The sequence below is a fragment of the Pipistrellus hanaki genome, assembly GCF_964339955.1.
Source record: "Pipistrellus hanaki genome assembly, chromosome: X".
NCBI classification, from domain to species: domain Eukaryota; kingdom Metazoa; phylum Chordata; class Mammalia; order Chiroptera; family Vespertilionidae; genus Pipistrellus; species Pipistrellus hanaki.
The window spans coordinates 78,063,800-78,081,132 of record NC_140524.1 but is presented as its reverse complement, the minus strand read 5'-3'; the positions used below and the strand labels follow the sequence as shown (position 1 = coordinate 78,081,132).

Genomic DNA, 17,333 nt, shown 5'->3' with positions numbered 1-17,333 from the left:
TTCACCTCCAACTTGGTGTTCATTGAGCTTCTTTAAACTGTAAATTTATACATTTCACCAAATTTTGGAAACTCATTCATTTTTTAAAATCAGCTTTAATGAAACACAATTTATAAAACCATGCAGTTGTTGGCACTAAGACTTCTTGTCTCTTCATACATATAATCAGGGAATTTCCTCCTCCCATTTTAACCTCCCCATAATTTCTTCTACGGATTTTCCAGTTACCGTGGGTCATTTATCATTGTTCCTCTGACCAGAAATGTGAGTTTCTTTCAGGATCTTAGCATCACATGCTGTCACACAACTCTGAAATTTTGGGGCTACCTTTGGAGTGAAGTGAAAGAGAGGATAAAACAGTAACAGTAATTATCTCCATACTTTTCTTATTATACAGGCCTCTTTTTGGTTTCTCTGACTAGAGATATATAGATCTTCTCTTGGTTGAGGCTTGACTTGGAGAAGGACTGGGAGTCAAAATAAAAGTGGGAAAAAAGAAAATTTTGGATTCTTATGCTTACCTGCTCAAAAGTGCATCTTTTCCTGGTCTTCTGTTCAGAAAGTGGAATTTCTCTTGGAAATTTTGCTTATTCTCACTGTAGAATGCCATGAATCAGTCTCTCTTTGGATCAAAGTCAGGAGATAAAGATGGAAAATAAACTCAGGAACTCACTACACTGCAGTTATTCTTCAAATTTTGATCTCCCTTCTTAAACTGCTTGTTATTGCTTAATTTTCATAGTACTTAGGTAGTTCCCTTTTGTGTTTTGTCTAAAGGCTTCAGTTTATAATCATAGGAGAGATAGGATTATTCCATCATGGCTGTCACCAAAGGTTATTTTCTTTACTTTCCTATTTTTATTTTTTACTTTTCTGTGGACTCATAAATAGGAATTGGTGAAATTTTTTTTTTTCTAGATCATCATTCTGTTGCTTAATTTTCAAACATCTTAGATTGGTGGTTGATAAACTTTTTCTGTAAAGTGCCAAATAGTAAATACTACTATTTTAGACTGTTCAAGTCTGCTGTTGCATTGAGAAAACAGCCATAGATAATATGGAAACAAAATGATGTGTCTGTGTTCCAGTAGTATTTTATTTACAAAACAGATAGCAGGCCACATTTGGCCTATGGGCTAGAGTTTGAGGACTCTTGATCTTAGCCCTCTACACTTACTCTTTCTTGAAGTAATGTTTGAAGAGTAAATATTATCTACTGAGCTTTGTATGTTAAAATAATTTTTTCTATAGCCTCTTACATTTCATTTCTACAGTTTATTCTTCTATAGAGTAACTCAAATGTTAATAGAATTGAATTAAAGGAAAGGGATTCACAGCAGTGTAATTAATTAAAACTCTTTCCATCCTAACTTGCTTTGAATATATTCACACATTAAATTTATTCTGTAGCATTTTACCCCTATCTTATAAATATTTGGTTGGGGACTGTCTTAATGAGAGTACATGTCATGTGTTTAGTTTATATTAATTCATCATAGCAAGGCTCTAACCAATATGAAATGAAACATATAGCATTGAAATTTAAGGCTTCTCAATGATAATATGGAAACTATATTAATGCTTCTCTTCTAACTACCTTCTATGTATCTTTTGTCCTTTTGTGTTTCAGTAAGTGTGGCTCTTGTTGGATTGTGAAGGGAAATGCCTAGGGTTAGATTTTTTTAAAAAACTATTACTCTTGTTCTAGTATGCTTGAACTTAAGTTTTCAAATAATATTTTGCAGGTAAATCATCTTAAAATGGTTGATGAGCCAATGGAAGAGGGAGAAGCAGATTCTTGCCAAGTAAGTACTCATGTTAACTTACTAAGCTACATTTCAGAGTTAAAGGAAAGAATAATGGGAAAGGAGAAAATCTTTTGTCAATTAAAGAAGTTTATTCAGGTACATTAGTAATAAACAAATGCAATTATTAACAAAATAATAGCAGGTCAAAATATAAGACACATTTTCCTGTCAGAAACTCTTGTACATGAAATTTTTATTTTTATTTTTTAGAGAGGAAAGGAGATAGAGACATATTGATGTGAGAGAGAAACATTGATCAATTGCCGCCTGCACATCACCTACCAAAGATTGAGACCTCAATCTGGGCATGTGCCCTGATCAGGAATCAAACCTGTCACCTTTCGGTGTATGGGATGATGCCCAACTAATGGTGTCATACTGGCCAGGGCTATACATGAATTTTTAAGACAACTTTATTGAGGTATAATCTACATGCTATGATATTTTAAATGTAATGGTGAAATTTTTACTTGCCAATATTTGAGTAACTACATTATTAAAATACATAATCCTCTAAATTTCATTTTCACTCATCTGTGGTCTCTAAAGAAACAAAACAAATGAACAGACAAAACAAAAGCAAACTCATAGAAACAGATCAAACTGATATTTGCCAGAGGGGAATGGGTAGGAAGATGGGTGAAAAGGGTGAAGGTAATACATTCAGTAATATTGTGATAAGTTTGCCATGTGACAGATGATTATTAAATTCAGTGAGGTGGTAATCATATTATAAGGTATATAAATATTTAGTCATTATATTATACACCTGAAACTAATATGATGTTGTATACCAACTATACTTACATAAAGGAAATACAATGAAAAGTGGAAAAAAACAAACAAAATAAGATTGAATTCAACTTTAGGGTAGAAAGGAGATGTAATATGGAAATATTTAACTGCAAGGAAAACCTGAGGTCATTTAAAATTTATTGCTAGCTTTAGCGGAAACCAGTTTGGCTCAGTCGATAGAGTGTCGGCCTGTGGACTGAAGTGTTCCGGGTTCGATTCCGGTCAAGGGCACGTACATTGGTTGCGGGCACATCCCAGTGGGGGGTGTGCAGGAGACAGCTGGTCCATGATTCTCTCTCATCGATGTTTCTAACTGATTTTCTGTTATTTTAAGTCCTATGCTTATAATTTTAGAAGGCATTCTTGACATGTGTCTCTTATGTCCCTCTTTTGGTCAGTGCGCTCCCACAGGGGAAGTGCTGCTCAGCCAGAAGCCTGGCAAGTGCAGCAGTGGTGTGAGTACTAAGGATGTCCTGTGGAGAGTGGGCCTAAGTGGTCAGTCAGACATCCCCTGAGGACTCCTGGACTGTGAAAGGGTGCAGGCCTGACTGAGGGGGACCCCCCCCCGAGTGCAAGAATTTCATGCACCAGGCCTCTAGTACATGAATAATTACCCTAGATGTAAACGGACTAAGTTCACCAATAAAAAGGCACAGAGTAACAGATTGGATAAAACAAAACAAAACAAAACAAAACAAAACAAAACAAAACACCACACCATATGCTGCCTTTGGAAAACACATCTAAGCTGAAAAAAACTAAGTTAGTCTTAAAGTCAAAGGGTAGAAAATGATTCTACAAGCAAATGGCATCCACAGAAAAGCATGTGTAGCCATACTCATATCTCATAAAACAGATTTCAAAATAATAAATATAGCAAAAAACAAAGATGGGTATTTTGTAATGATATATTAATACTTAATATATATACAACCAATCATGGAGCACCTATATGTATAAAGCAACTACTCACAGAACTAAAGGGATAATCAGACAAAAACACAGTCATAATTGGGAATCTACCCACCCCATTGACAGCTCTAGATAGACCATCCAAATAGAAAATCAATAAAGAAATATTGAACTTAAATGACACATTGGTCCAACTGGACATAATTGACACTTACAAAGCCTTTCATCCCAGAACATCGGATGATGCATTCTTCTCCAGTGCACATGGAACACTCTCAAGGTTAGATCATATATTGGGTCACTAAACTAGTCTCAACAAATTTAAGAAGATAGAAATCAAAACAAACATATTCTCAAAACACAATGCTTTAACATTAAAAATCAATGGCAAAAAGGAAGTAAAAAATCCAAAAATATGTGGAGATTATAGAACATGCTACTAAAAAACTGCTTGGATCAAAGAATAAATAAAAGGTGAGATCAAAATACATTCTTGACTTAAAAAATACCTATTTAAAAGGGGAAAAATCACTCTCCTAGCAACTTAAAAGGGCCAGTGAAATGCTATTTTGATATATGAAAAACATCCACAGTCATCATTTTAGAGGTGATTTTTCATTTTTGACTAGTTCTTAATACCTTCAAGCTAAAATTTCTCTGCTTAGATGCTCCTCTTGAGAGAGTGAATGTTTGTCTACCTATGTGACATAAGTAATTTTAGCTGTTTTGAAACATAGCTTACTTGAGACTAAGCTCTTGCTCAATTTGACCGGAGCCCCTATTGGTTTTTCCATTAATTAAAGGGTAAATTTATTGACAACATTCTTGCCATCATGGCCACATTAATATAGTACAGATTGATAATATTGGTTCACAAAAACATACAGGTTTCAAATATACAAGTCAATAAAACATCATGTGCACACTGCATCTGCACCTATTGCCCCAAATTAAGTTTCCTTCTGTCCTCATTTGCTCGCCCTTTGCCCAACTCTACCTACTCCTCACCCCATGACTATCACCACACTATTTTATGTGACTATGTATTATATAAAGAGGGAATATGCTAATTGACCCTCATGTTGTTGCAAAGATGGTGGCAGCCACAGCCAATAAGGGAGGGAATGTGCTAATTGACTGCTCTACTCTGAAAGATGGTGGTGCCCACAACCAATAAGGAGAGAATATGCTAATTGACTGCCCCGCCAACAAAGATCATGGTACTCACAGCCACAATATGATGGCACCTAGTCCCCTCAGCCCCACCAGGGCAGCAGGCACTCAGCAAGGCCAGGCCCATAGGCAGGCCCTGCCTCTCTGTGCTCCTGCCTCCTGAGTCCCCCAGTCACCTCAGCCCTCCAGGTGCCCAGGGCTGGCCAGAGGTGCAGGCAAGTCTCAGATGGTGGCTACCCAGCCACCCAGGGCTGCTCAAGGCTCAGGTAACCATGGCCATACAAGGCTTGTGCTGGCAGCAGTGGCAAAAGTAGAGGTGTGATGGGATGTCACCTTCCCCTGATTGCCTCCTGCCACTGAGGGCTCTTGGAATGTGAAAGGGGGCAGACCGGGCTGAGGGACCCCCTCCATATATAATAGAGGCCCAGTGCATGAATTCATGCACAGGTGGGGTTCCTCTACCTGACTGGCGATCGGGCCATTCAGGGCCATTTTGTCCAGTCTCAGTCAGGCCAGTGGGCAGGGAGGAACTGTGGGAGGGCTTCAGGGTTTGTCTGGCCCTGTTTCACCCAGTCCCGATTGGCTAGACCCCAGCAGCAAGCTAACCTACTGGTCAGAGCATCTGCCCCCTGGTGGTCAGTGAGCATCATAGCAACTGGTCAGTTGATCACTCGATTGGACACTTAGCATATTAGGCATATATATATATATATATATATATATATATATATATGTGTGTGTGTGTGTGTGTGTGTGTGTGTGTGTGTGTGTGTGTGTGTGTGTGTTTCTTGCTTAATCTCTTCGCTTATTTCACCTAGCTCCCCGACTCCATTCCCTCTGACAGCTGTCAGTCTGGTCTCTGTATCTGAGTCTCCTTTTATTTTGTTTGTTTATTTTGTTCATTAGATTCCACATATAACTGAAATCATATGGTATTCGTCTTTCTCTTCCTTGCTTATTTCACTTAGCATAGTATCTCCAGGTCTATCTATACTGATACTCCAATAACTTCTATTAAAAACATGGTACAGTATGGTGCAAAAGTAGTTTTACAGCTGTGAGTATGTGAAACACAGAGTTTATTCTTGTATTATTATTTATTAGTTATTGTATTAATTTCCATATGGATAAATATTAACCTACTTTTGCCCCAACCCTGTAATGAAAAGCTATTGATACATGTAGGCATTGTGATAAAATAGTCATGTGACCTTAAACTCTAAACCTCAGTTTTCTCCTTTTTACAGTGAGAAAGTTGGATAATATATCTCAACTCATATTTTGTGATATGTAATACATCTGAGGATTTATTTTTTCATCCTAGCTATTGTGTCTCGTCTCTCTATGTGGACAAACAATGCAGCTCACTTGAGTGTAGTCTTCACAACTGAGTAGAGTTCTACATCAAAGAGAAGAAACACTCTCCGGGTAGTTTCCTTTCTGCCTTATCTAAGTGTTAGGAAATCTGGCATATAATTTATATATAAAATTTTATTTTTTAAAATATATTTTTATTGATTTCAGAGAGGAAAGGAGAGGTAGAGATAGAAACATCAATGATGAGAGAGAATCATTGATTGGCTGCCTCCTGCATGCCCCTTACTGGGGATCAAGCCTGCAACCCAGGCATGTGCCCTTTACTAGAATCGAACCTGGGACCCTTCAATCCACAGGTGAATGCTCTATCCACAGAGCCAAACCAGCTAGGCTATATATAACATTTTAATAAAAATAGGATTATGGCCTGGAAACATTTGTTTGGGCTTTGCAGATTGTGTGTCTATGGCAGTTTCTATTTTAATGATGTGACTAGTTAAACATATAAATATTGATATATCACTGACTAATTAAAAGGGTATAGTGAAATACTATTCAAGAGAAGCTGGAGTTTCACATTTATTTGCCTTGCTCTACAGTTTATAAAAACATATTTATCTCTTGGCTTTCTTTGCATCCTCCTCATGAGTCACATTGTGGTGAGAGTCTTGAGACACTTTGTTGTTTATATTTTCCTTGTACTTGGATGGAAGAAGTTGAAGCATATATTTTATATGCTTTTTTAAAATTAAATCTTTATTGTTGAAAGTATTACATATGACCCTCTTTTTCCCATTGCCCAACCCCCTCTTTCCCACCCAGGCCTCCACTACCCTATTGTCCCAGAAATCTATGGTGTTTTTATACACCAATAATGAACTATCAGAAAGGGAAACTAAACAAATAACCCAATTTACTATTGCAACAAAAATTTAAGATACTTAGGAATAAATTTAACCAAGGAGGCAAAAGACCTATAGTCAGAAAAATACAGGATGCTCAAAAAAAGGGATAGAAGAAGATATACGCAAGTGGAAGACTATACTGTGTACATGGATTGGTAAAATCAACATCATTAAAATGGCCATATTAGCAAAAAATATATATACAATAGATTCAATACAATCCCTATCAAAATACCAACAGCTTTTTTCGCAGACCTAGAACAAATATTCCAAAAATTTATATCGAATAAAAAAGACCCTGAATAGCCACAGCAATCTTGAGAAAGAAGAACAAAGTTGGAGGGATCATAATACCAGATATCAAGTTATACTACAAAATCACTGTACTCAAAGCAGCCTTGTACTGGCACAAGAACAGGTATATGCTTTTATTTACATGAAATTATATAATGGGGCTTGTGGTAGTGGTAAATCTCTATGATTTAGAAAACAGGGAAATGGGAATACCAGTAGCCCATAAAACTCTATGCTAGGAGTTGGGTATAAATTATTTCTGGTATGTTCCCTGACTCTAAACTTATCATAGCATGTTACAACTGGATATGAATATTATTTGGATTTTCTTTTTACAGGATGAAGGAGTTAAAGAAATTCCTATTATTCATCATGTTAAGGAAGGATATGAGAAAGCAGACCCTGCACAGTTTGAGTTGCTCAAGGTTCTTGGACAGGGGTCCTTTGGAAAGGTAATGAATGCTATTTTCCACGTTTGCTTCTCTTCTAAACATTCACCAAAAACTGTACACATAGCTAGAAATCTATTAACTGTGCCTTTTCTAGATTTGTCAAAGGATATAGACAAAGATAACTTCCTAATTTTACTAACTTTATTTCTGTTGTACTTTTAGTTCTGTTTTATTTATACTTCTCTATATAATCATGGTTGTCAAATGCCCAGGGCTCACTCACTTTTCTAAGGCAAGATACATCGTGGTATTTATTAGCTGCCTAAATCAAGGTAGATTGATTTTTCTAAAAAAAAAAAAAAAAAAAAAAGTTGAAGTTTTCCTGTTTACAAGCTAACATGATCACAACTTGCTCTCTACTGCTAATTTAATCTATATTTCTTAGCTCTATCATAGAAGTCAGAATGTATGTATCAATTCATTTATAAATACATGAATTCATCTATCATCTGCTAAAGCAGTATGTGTGTAAAGTATAGCAGGGGTAGATAGTGAGGGATATGTGAATTATGTCAAATTTCTTTCTTTCAAGAATCTTAATTTTAAGAGAGAAAGCAAATTTGAGAAAGATTATCTATAAAATTCATTACTAAAATTGTTTATTGAATACTCTGTGGAATATGATTTTTGGAAAATAAATATGTAGGTCTGGTTCCTGACTTTTATGCACCTAGCATCTAATACATGAAAATCATTGCATCAATCAGTAACTGCCTTTAGGAAAATGACAACAATTTAAGGGAGAAAGATAATGAGAAACTACTAATTTCAAAGTGTCTGAGATTTAATTTCAAAGAAGAAAAGTAAAGCCATTGAGCTGTGGTGATTTATCATACTCTGAAACATTTTAAAAGAAAGACACTTATTGAACATTGAACATCCAGCATGTGCCCAAGAGTTGCAAAAGCAGTATTAGTGAGTATAAAATATACATCAATTGTCTTCAAATATCCCAATATCTATGTGGTATTGCTATAACATTTAAAATATAGAGAAACATTTCCAGGACACAGAAAGGACAAGTTAAGCTGGGTTGTAGTTTAGCAGTGAATTGGTACAAGAGATATGTGAAGATAAAGCAATAGGACTTGAATAGTTGTTCCGGCAAGAGTAAAACTAGGAAGAGAAGAGTTTTTAATAGAGTGTGTGTGTGTGTGTGTGTGTGTGTGTGTGTGTATCTGGGGGGGGGGGGTTGTGTATAGAACTTAACTGTAGATTAGGTATGTTCATTTTACACAGCTTTATTTTAAATTAAAAAAAAATACAGTATTCATTTAATTATTTTGCATTATATTTTTATATTAATTTTAGAAAACAGAGATAAAATTCTTTCATATCCTGATTGAATAAGTGCTTAAATACCAATTTAAATAAAATCATACCAGGCAAACATTTCAATTCATTATACTATATTGTTTTTTCATTTAATGTATATGTAAGTGGATAAGATGATGGAATTCAAAAACTAGAGCAAGAGAACTTAGTTGAAGCCAGGAATGTATTCTGTTGTTTATAAATACATGGCATAAGGGGCCTATGTATGTTCTAGAAGTGGGACAAAAATGAATATTTAAATTTTCTGGCAGCCATTATAAAGGAGCTGATACATTTAATTATATGATTACTAGACAGTATTTCAATGTAGAAACAGATCAAACAGACCAGAGAAGTTTTCCTCAGGGCCTTTGTAAAAGAGAATGCAATATAACATAATGGAATCTCTTCAATAGCATCTTCACATTAAATATAGCAGCATGCTGACAAGTTCTCAATGTAATCATGAAATTCAGGAAACACTCAGCTTTGTCTGTGCAGAAACTTTGCTTTAACAAGAAGCTTTTTAAAAATCCCTAATACTAAAATACAGAATGGTGATATTTATGTAGTTCATCAATCAAAGAAATATTAAGGAAGTAGGGTATTTTTTTCTTCCTAGCATGTGAACATATTTCCTTGTCAGTATTGCATCATTTGTGTAGGTATTGTGTGGGTGTGACTTGTTATATGCTGAACCTATTTAGGAATTTGGCCAAGGCTATGAATCAGAAAAGTGTGGGAGCAATTCCAAGAAATTTTGGGATGTAGCCTTAAGTTTTTATGCAAAATATCATTGTTAAATGCAAGAAAAGGAATTTTAGACTATACAAAGCCTGAAACACTAAATATCTTTATAGTCCATTTAATAGGGGAAAACCCTCATCTAGTCAGTTGTACAGTGTGCTGTAAAGAAGCACATATTATCATTGTGAAATATGAATATAAAATTCTGTTCTAAACACACCAACTATAATGCTATTAGTTAACATTAATGTATGGATTGAAATGTAGAATAACAAATAATTTACATTAATTATTTTAAAACACAATCAAATTATGCACATGAATACATGTTTGTAATTTTCAGACTAACCTTTACTTGCCAGAGCATATATATACAAAGTATACGTTTTAACATCTGTGGATTATAATTTTTTTGCTTTTATGGTAGTAATGCTTTTACTATAGGACTCAAAATGAATTTCTTTTTCTTTTATTAAAATATATTTTATTGATTTTTCACAGAGGGGAAGAAAGAGGGATAGAGAGTAAGAAACATTGATGAGAGAGAATCATCGATCAGCTGCCTCTTGCATACCCCACACCGGGGGTGTGCTCGCAACCAAGGTACATGCCCTTAGTGGGAATCGAACCTGGGACCTTTCAGTCCCCAGGCTGATGTTCTATCCACTGAGTCAAACCAGTTTGGGCCAAAATGAATTTTTGAGAATATTAAACCCTTGTCTTCTTAAGTAGTTTATTAACTATCCAAAACTAGTTTCAAAAAAATACATATTTACATCTTAAAATTTCGTGCAGTTGATCCATTGTCCTTAATCACTGTTAAATCTGGGTGATTTTTTAATTCTCTTTATCAAACACTAATTAATTCTTAATGGGAAGTATAAATGTCCCTATCACCAAGAGAAAAATATATTGGAGTAACTCACTTATTGGTTTTTTGGACAGTCTATAATAATTGGATAAGAATTTATGAAAATAAACCTCTCTGATCAGTATAGATATATATTTTGGATTTAGTAATTTGAAGCTGTACCAACTTCTGTAGTTGATTATTGATGAGAGCTGAGTGACAAGATTTTTTTTTTGCTAGGAACATCACCATAAGACCTGCAATGAAAAAATCAGGTGATGAAAAATAAGAAGTTACTTCTCTAGGCTGTGAATGATTGCTTCTATTATATGCCATATTGGGATACTAGTGAGTGTTAGAAGAGCTAAGGAAAAAAACAGTTGTTTTATACATGTGTCTTCTTGAAAGTCTAGGCTATCTTTTTCATTCTTCCTTTACTGCCTCTTTTTGTTTTCTATACTTCATTCTTTTCAACCCTACTAAAGGATGTGTTCTAGAAAAGTGGTGCTGTGTCATCTGTCTACCCCTGGGTATCTGTAATATGCCTTCAAATGTTCTCAGGGCAAAAGTTATAAAAGCATATAATTATATAAGCATAATATGCAAATCGACAGAAAGGCCAAACAGGGGAAAGACTGTCCGGATGCCCTTCCAAACGTCCTTACAGATGAGCTGCAGGATGAAGCCAGGTCTGCGAGGGCCAAGGCAGCTGGGGCTGCAAAAGCCTACTCTTGAACAAATTTTGTGCATTGGGCCTCTAGTTTTATAATAATACTGAGATATTATTTATAAAACTTCTTCCACCTTGACACAATAAAGCAGTGACACCAAACTGTCAGTATTCATTGTATTCTTACACTTTTAGCTTTAAAAAAAACATGAAAGTTTTACTTAGGAATGACTTTGGTGAGGTGTTAGCAATCATTAAAATTTTCAAATATCAATCATTGAGTACACCTTTTTGTAATATTGTGTAATGAAATGAGAAGTACACGTACACCACTTAGCTGCATACCAAAAGATAATGGTTGTGTCAAGAGAGCACTTGTGTGATTTTTTTTTTTTGAGCTGAACTAGCTACTTTATAAAATGAAACAATTTTACTTGAAAGAATGATGAACAAACTATGATTCCTTAAAATTGGGCATCTGCTAATGATTTATCAAAAATGAAATGTAGTAAGCCTTTATTTCATGGAAAACAACTGATAAATTTTTTTTGAGCTTTGAAGCAATAAATTAGAATTGTTAAAATTTTTATTTGCTATCATAAGCTTGATATCTTCTTAATACTCAAAATATATTTTTCTGATGAGATTACTGCTCTCAACATTTGGAAGATCTGCAAAACTCACATGATATTTTCAAATTAGGCATTAATACAGACTCCATTTAAAGTGTAAGGTAGATCAGTGGATTATTACATAACAGAATATGGACATTAATTTGATACGCTTCAGATTCTCCATTGCAACTAATCTTTAAGAAACTGCCACTTGTCAAATTCTTGTTTCATATAAAGGAAAACATAACCAAAGCTATATGAACAGGCTATTAAAATATTCCCTTTTCCAAATACTAGTACATCTGTGTGAGGTCTGATTTTTCTTGATATACTTCAAGCAAGACAACTCAATTACAACCGATTGAATGTGGAAGCAGATATGATAAACCCAACTTGTCTTCTGCTAAGCCTGATATTAGAGACTTGTGAAAATGTAAATCAGAAAAAAAGAAAATATAGGGAGAATCCAAGATGGCGGCTTAGGTAAGCACCTAAGCTGCCACCTTGCACAACAATTTCAAAATAACAACTAAAAGACAAAATGGATATCATCCAAAACCACAGGAAAGCTGGCTGAGTGGAAAAATCTACAACTAGAAAGAAGAAGAGAGTCTCACGGATCAGGGGAGCCGCAAAGCACTAAGGTTTGGAGACTTGCGTGCAAAGAGGAAGGGTGGCTGAGTGCCTGGCTGGTGGGAGGGGAAAGGAAGCCCTGGACTGCACTGATCCCCAGTTCCAACTTCACTAAACCCCAAACCCGTCCAAAACCACATGGAACCAGGCTCATATGGTTGGAGTCTGGACTCTAGAGAAAGGCACCTGGAGACTCAGAGACTGGGAGACTCAGGGGAGCATGGAGCTGCAGCGGTCAGGGTCTACAGTTGCTCTCGAGTGAGAGAGTGCAGAGAGGTCTGACCGTGGAGGTTGCTGCAGCCTCTCCATAGTGGAAGGAGTCAGAAGCTCCAGACTATAGAGACCCAACCCAATTCCACTCTTAAAGGGGAATCTGGACTGTCAGATGGCAACTCAGGGGAGCCGCAGAAGGTAGAGGTCTGAGGCTTGCGCACAAGGGCAGGGCTGATGGGAAGCCAAGACTGTCAGCTCAGCTCTGAGATTCTGTCCCATCCAAGCTGTGCTCAGAGGCTTTTGCAATTTTGCAAGTCTGATCCTATAAGACTGTCTCCAATACAGAAGGTATCCCAGAGCATACACAGTTGATACTCACATCCAATTGGCCTGAAGGTCAATTCCTCCCAAGGATACCAACAACAATCAAGAATTAACTACAAGCCGAAACCGGTTTGGCTCAATGGATAGAGTATCGGCTTGGGGACTGAAAGGTCCCAGGTTTGATTCCAGTCAAGGGCATGTACCTTGGTTGCATATCCCCAATAGGGGGTGTGCAAGAGGCAGCTGATCGATGACTCTCTCTCATTGATGTTTCTTACTCTCTATCTCTCTCCCTTCCTCTCTGTACAAAATCAATAAAATATATTTTAAAAAAAAGAATTAACTACAATAAGGCTGTACACGCAGTCCACAAAGGGGAGCACCAAGAGTGTCTACCTCAGGTAACTGGGGAGGCTGACCCACCAGGCAATATAGGATACCAAGCGCACAAAGCCATCCTATCAAGTCAGGGAAACAGCGAAAATGCTGAGATGAGGAAATAGATCTCAAAGGAAAGAAAAGGAGAACAAAAGACTGGACATAGAGTTCAAAACCATGGTTATACGGTTTTTCAAGAATTTCCTAGAAAAGGCCAATAAATTTAGTGAGGCCCTCGATGGTATATAAAAAAGAACCAACTAGAAATTAAATATACACAAAATGAAATAAAAAATATTACACAGAGACCCAACAGCAGACTAAAGGAACACAAGAATCAAGTCAAAGATTTGGGAAACAAAGAGACAAAGGACACTCCTCTGGAGAAGCAAGAAGAGAAGAGAATCCAGAAAGTTGAAGATAGTGTAAGAAGATAGTGTAGGGACAACTTCAAACATACCAACATCAGAATTATGGGGGTGCCAGAAGAAGAGAGAGAGCAAAATACTGAAAACCTATTTGAAGAAATAATGTCAGAAAACTTTCCTCACCTGGTGAAAGAAATAGACTTACAAGTCCAGGAAGTGCACAGAACCCCAAACAAAAGGAATCCAAAGAGAACCACACCAAAATATATCATAATTAAAATGCCAAGAGCAAAATACAAAGAGAGAATCTTGAAAGCAGCAAGAGAAAAACAGTTAGTTACCTATAAGAGAGCACCCATACAACTATCAGCTGATTTCTCAACAGAAACCATGCAGGCCAGAAGAGAGTGGCAAGAAATATTCAAAGTGACAAATAGTAAGAACCTACAACCAAGATTATTCTACCCAGCAAAGCTATCATTCAGAATTGAAGGTCAGCTAAAGATAAGAAAGCGTTTTCACAGATAAGAAAATGCTAAAGGATTTCATCACTACCAAACCAGTATTATATGAAATGCTGAAAGGTATTCTTTAAGAAGAGGAAGAAGAAGAAAAAAGATAAAAATTATTATCAACGAATACATATATATCAACAAGTGAACCTAAAAATCAAATGAATTAAAAATCTGAGGAACAGAATAAACTGGTGAATATAATAGAATCAGGGGCAAAGAAAGGGAGTGGATTGATAATTATCAGGGGAAAGGGGTGTGGGGGGTGCAGGAAGAGACTGGATTAAAATTGTATGCTTATGAATGAGGACAATGAGTGGGGGGGAGGTAAGAGGAGAGGATGGGGTGGGCACCGGATGGAAGGGAGCTATGGGGGGTAAAAGGAGAAACAATTGTAATAATCTGAGCAATAAAGATTTATTAAATTTGAAAAAAAGAAAATATAAATCAGTGTCACTTTTTCAGTTTTTTGAAAGATATAGTTATCTTTTATAAAAATATTTATATTAACATGTAACAGATTCATTATCCTTAATGAATCAATCAGTAATTATTTTTCTGTTTTAGTTTTCAATATGATAAATATCAATAGATGTAACTCACAAAAACAAAATGAATTTGATGTCTTCAATAATTTTTAACACTGTTAATGATTCCATAGAACAAAAAAATGAGAACTGCTTTCCTGGAAGAATTTAATATAGTTCCACTTGTGGTGGAATCATGTTTTCTTTTTAAAAAACATATATTTTATTGATATTTTTACAGAGAGGAAGGGAGAGGGAGAGTTAGAAACATTGATGAGAGAAAAACATCAATCATCTACCTCCTGCACACCTCCTACGGGGGATGTGCCTGCCACCAAGGTACATGCACTTGACCAGAATTGAACCAATGACGTTTCAATTCACAGGCCAATGCTCTATTCACTGAGTCAAACCAGTTAGGGCGGAATCATACCATGTTTCCCAGAAAATAAAACATCCTCTGAAAATAAGACCTACTTACAGGTTTCCTTCTGAGTGAAATATAAGGCATACCCCAAAAATAAGGCCCCCCAGGCTCTGTCTCAGAATGAAAATTAATTTACCATAAACTGGTCACTAGGGCCGCACCGACTGGTGTCTAGCAACCAGTGACGTTACGTGGATTCCTGATGTCACTGCTGTGTCATGGCATAAGGGAGGTCGGAGTGAGCTGTGAGCGCGGGGCAGGAGAGAGGAGGAGACTTTCGCAGATACCTGTAGAAGAACAGGAGGATTAGAGTGGAAGGGACACGGTGAAGGTGGTGAGTGCTGGTCTGTCTCTGGTGACACTACCTGATGCTAGCGGTTGCCCTCATGATGACTGAAGGTTCTCAGTCAGTGGCAGACCCTGCTCCAGCCCAGATCCAGGCCTCAGCAAGCCCAGTGACAGTCCCCAGGCAGGCCCCAGGGGATAAATTTCTGATAAAGAGGTAGGGGGGATTTCTGGTGAAGGTGTTCAGTGGCACAGGGGTGGGGGGAGGGGGATCACTTAAAATGACAGGGAGGATCAGAGGGGGCAATCAAAATGACACAGGAGGATCAAAAGGGGTTACTAAAATGGTAATCCCCTCTCTGATTCTCCTGTGCCATTTTGATTTCCCCCTTTCATCCCCCCATTTTAAATGATCCCCCTTCCCCCACCTTGATACCCCAATTCCTTTTTTTTACCCCTAGAAATGAGTGCAAAAAGAAAAAGCTACTCCATGGAGTACAAGAAAGGAATCGTGGAAGACTCTTGGGACTAAAATCTTACTGCTTTCTGCAAAGAGAAGATGTTGAGTATCTGATTGGTCCAAAAATGGCGAGCAGAGTATGGTAACCTCATTGAACAAGTGGACAAGGGAAATGCTAAAAAGAGCAAGTGTGGATCAGGTCGGCAACCATTATTTTCCTAGCTGGAAGACCTGATCTGTGAATGGGTTGTTGACAGGACAGCAGAGGCTTTGGTTGTGAATAGGGCTCAGATTCAAGAATTTGCTCTTGCAATGGCACCACAGTTTGACATAGCCCCCGAAGACTTCAAAGCATCACAACACTGGCTGGATAATTTCCTTCAGCGAAGTGAACTGTCTTTAAGAAGATCTACAACATTGTTTAGGTTGGAAGATACTCAAGTTATTAAGCGAGCACTTGCATTCAAGTCCTTTATTGATGATGCTGACTTCTCTAAATACAATCTTTCCAACATGATTGCTATGGATGAAACTGCAGTGTTTATGGGCCAACATCTCAAACAATAATTGAACTGCAGGTGCCTCCTTAGGGTACATTCTCTCCACTGCTTACGAAAGTGCACATGTTTCCTGTATTTTGGCAATTCGTCTGGATGGCACTAAAATCCCACCTTTAATCATTTCTAAGGGCAAGAAAGAAAAGATTGAACGTGTTTTGGGCGTTTTTATTCTTGAAACTGAAAAAGCCTGGGCCACACAAGCAGTTAAGGAAGTGGGTCGATTTAATTTTGCCACTTGTTATGCGAGGGAGCCAAAGAGGTCTGCTAGTCTGGGATGCAGCCAGCACTCACTGCGCTAAAGACATGAAGACATTTCTTCACAAAAGAAAAATAGATCAGATAATGATTCCCGCAGGAATGATGGCCTATCTCCACACTCTTGATATTTCAATAAACAAGCCATTCAAAGACAATTTGCGCATGGAAATTAATGACTACATTGGAAATAGAATGGAGATAAATCAGTGTGGAAACTTTGTGAAACCTAAACTGCAAGAAGTTGTGACTTGGGTGAAGAATTCATGGGAGAAAATCACTGACAGTTGCATTGCAAATGCACTGCGAACAGGCTACCTTGACAAGAAGTACTCATTTAAAGACAGTGCTATTGCTAAACATGAGAGATTTGGTCCACGGATTCTGAAAGAAATGGAGTCACAAGAAATTCACCAGGAAATTCAGGAATTGGATTGTTATGATGATGTTCCAGGAGATGATGACATGATTGTCATTGAATAAATGAGTAAATTCTTGATACTGTAGGGTTCACAGTTTGTCTGGTTTTTGTTGACAACT

General features: G+C 36.9%; 1 protein-coding gene across 3 annotated transcripts in view; it reads left to right on the top strand.

The window, feature by feature from the left end:
• RPS6KA6 (ribosomal protein S6 kinase A6) overlaps positions 1 to 17,333 on the top strand; it is a 165,297-nt gene that overhangs the window by 20,357 nt on the left and 127,607 nt on the right. For all 3 annotated transcript variants that reach the window (XM_084869561.1, XM_084869563.1, XM_084869562.1), the window contains exons 2-3: positions 1,746 to 1,805; positions 7,543 to 7,656. In XM_084869561.1, the coding sequence (XP_084725687.1) occupies positions 1,746 to 1,805; positions 7,543 to 7,656 (174 nt within the window). The remainder of the gene's footprint in view (positions 1 to 1,745; positions 1,806 to 7,542; positions 7,657 to 17,333) is intronic.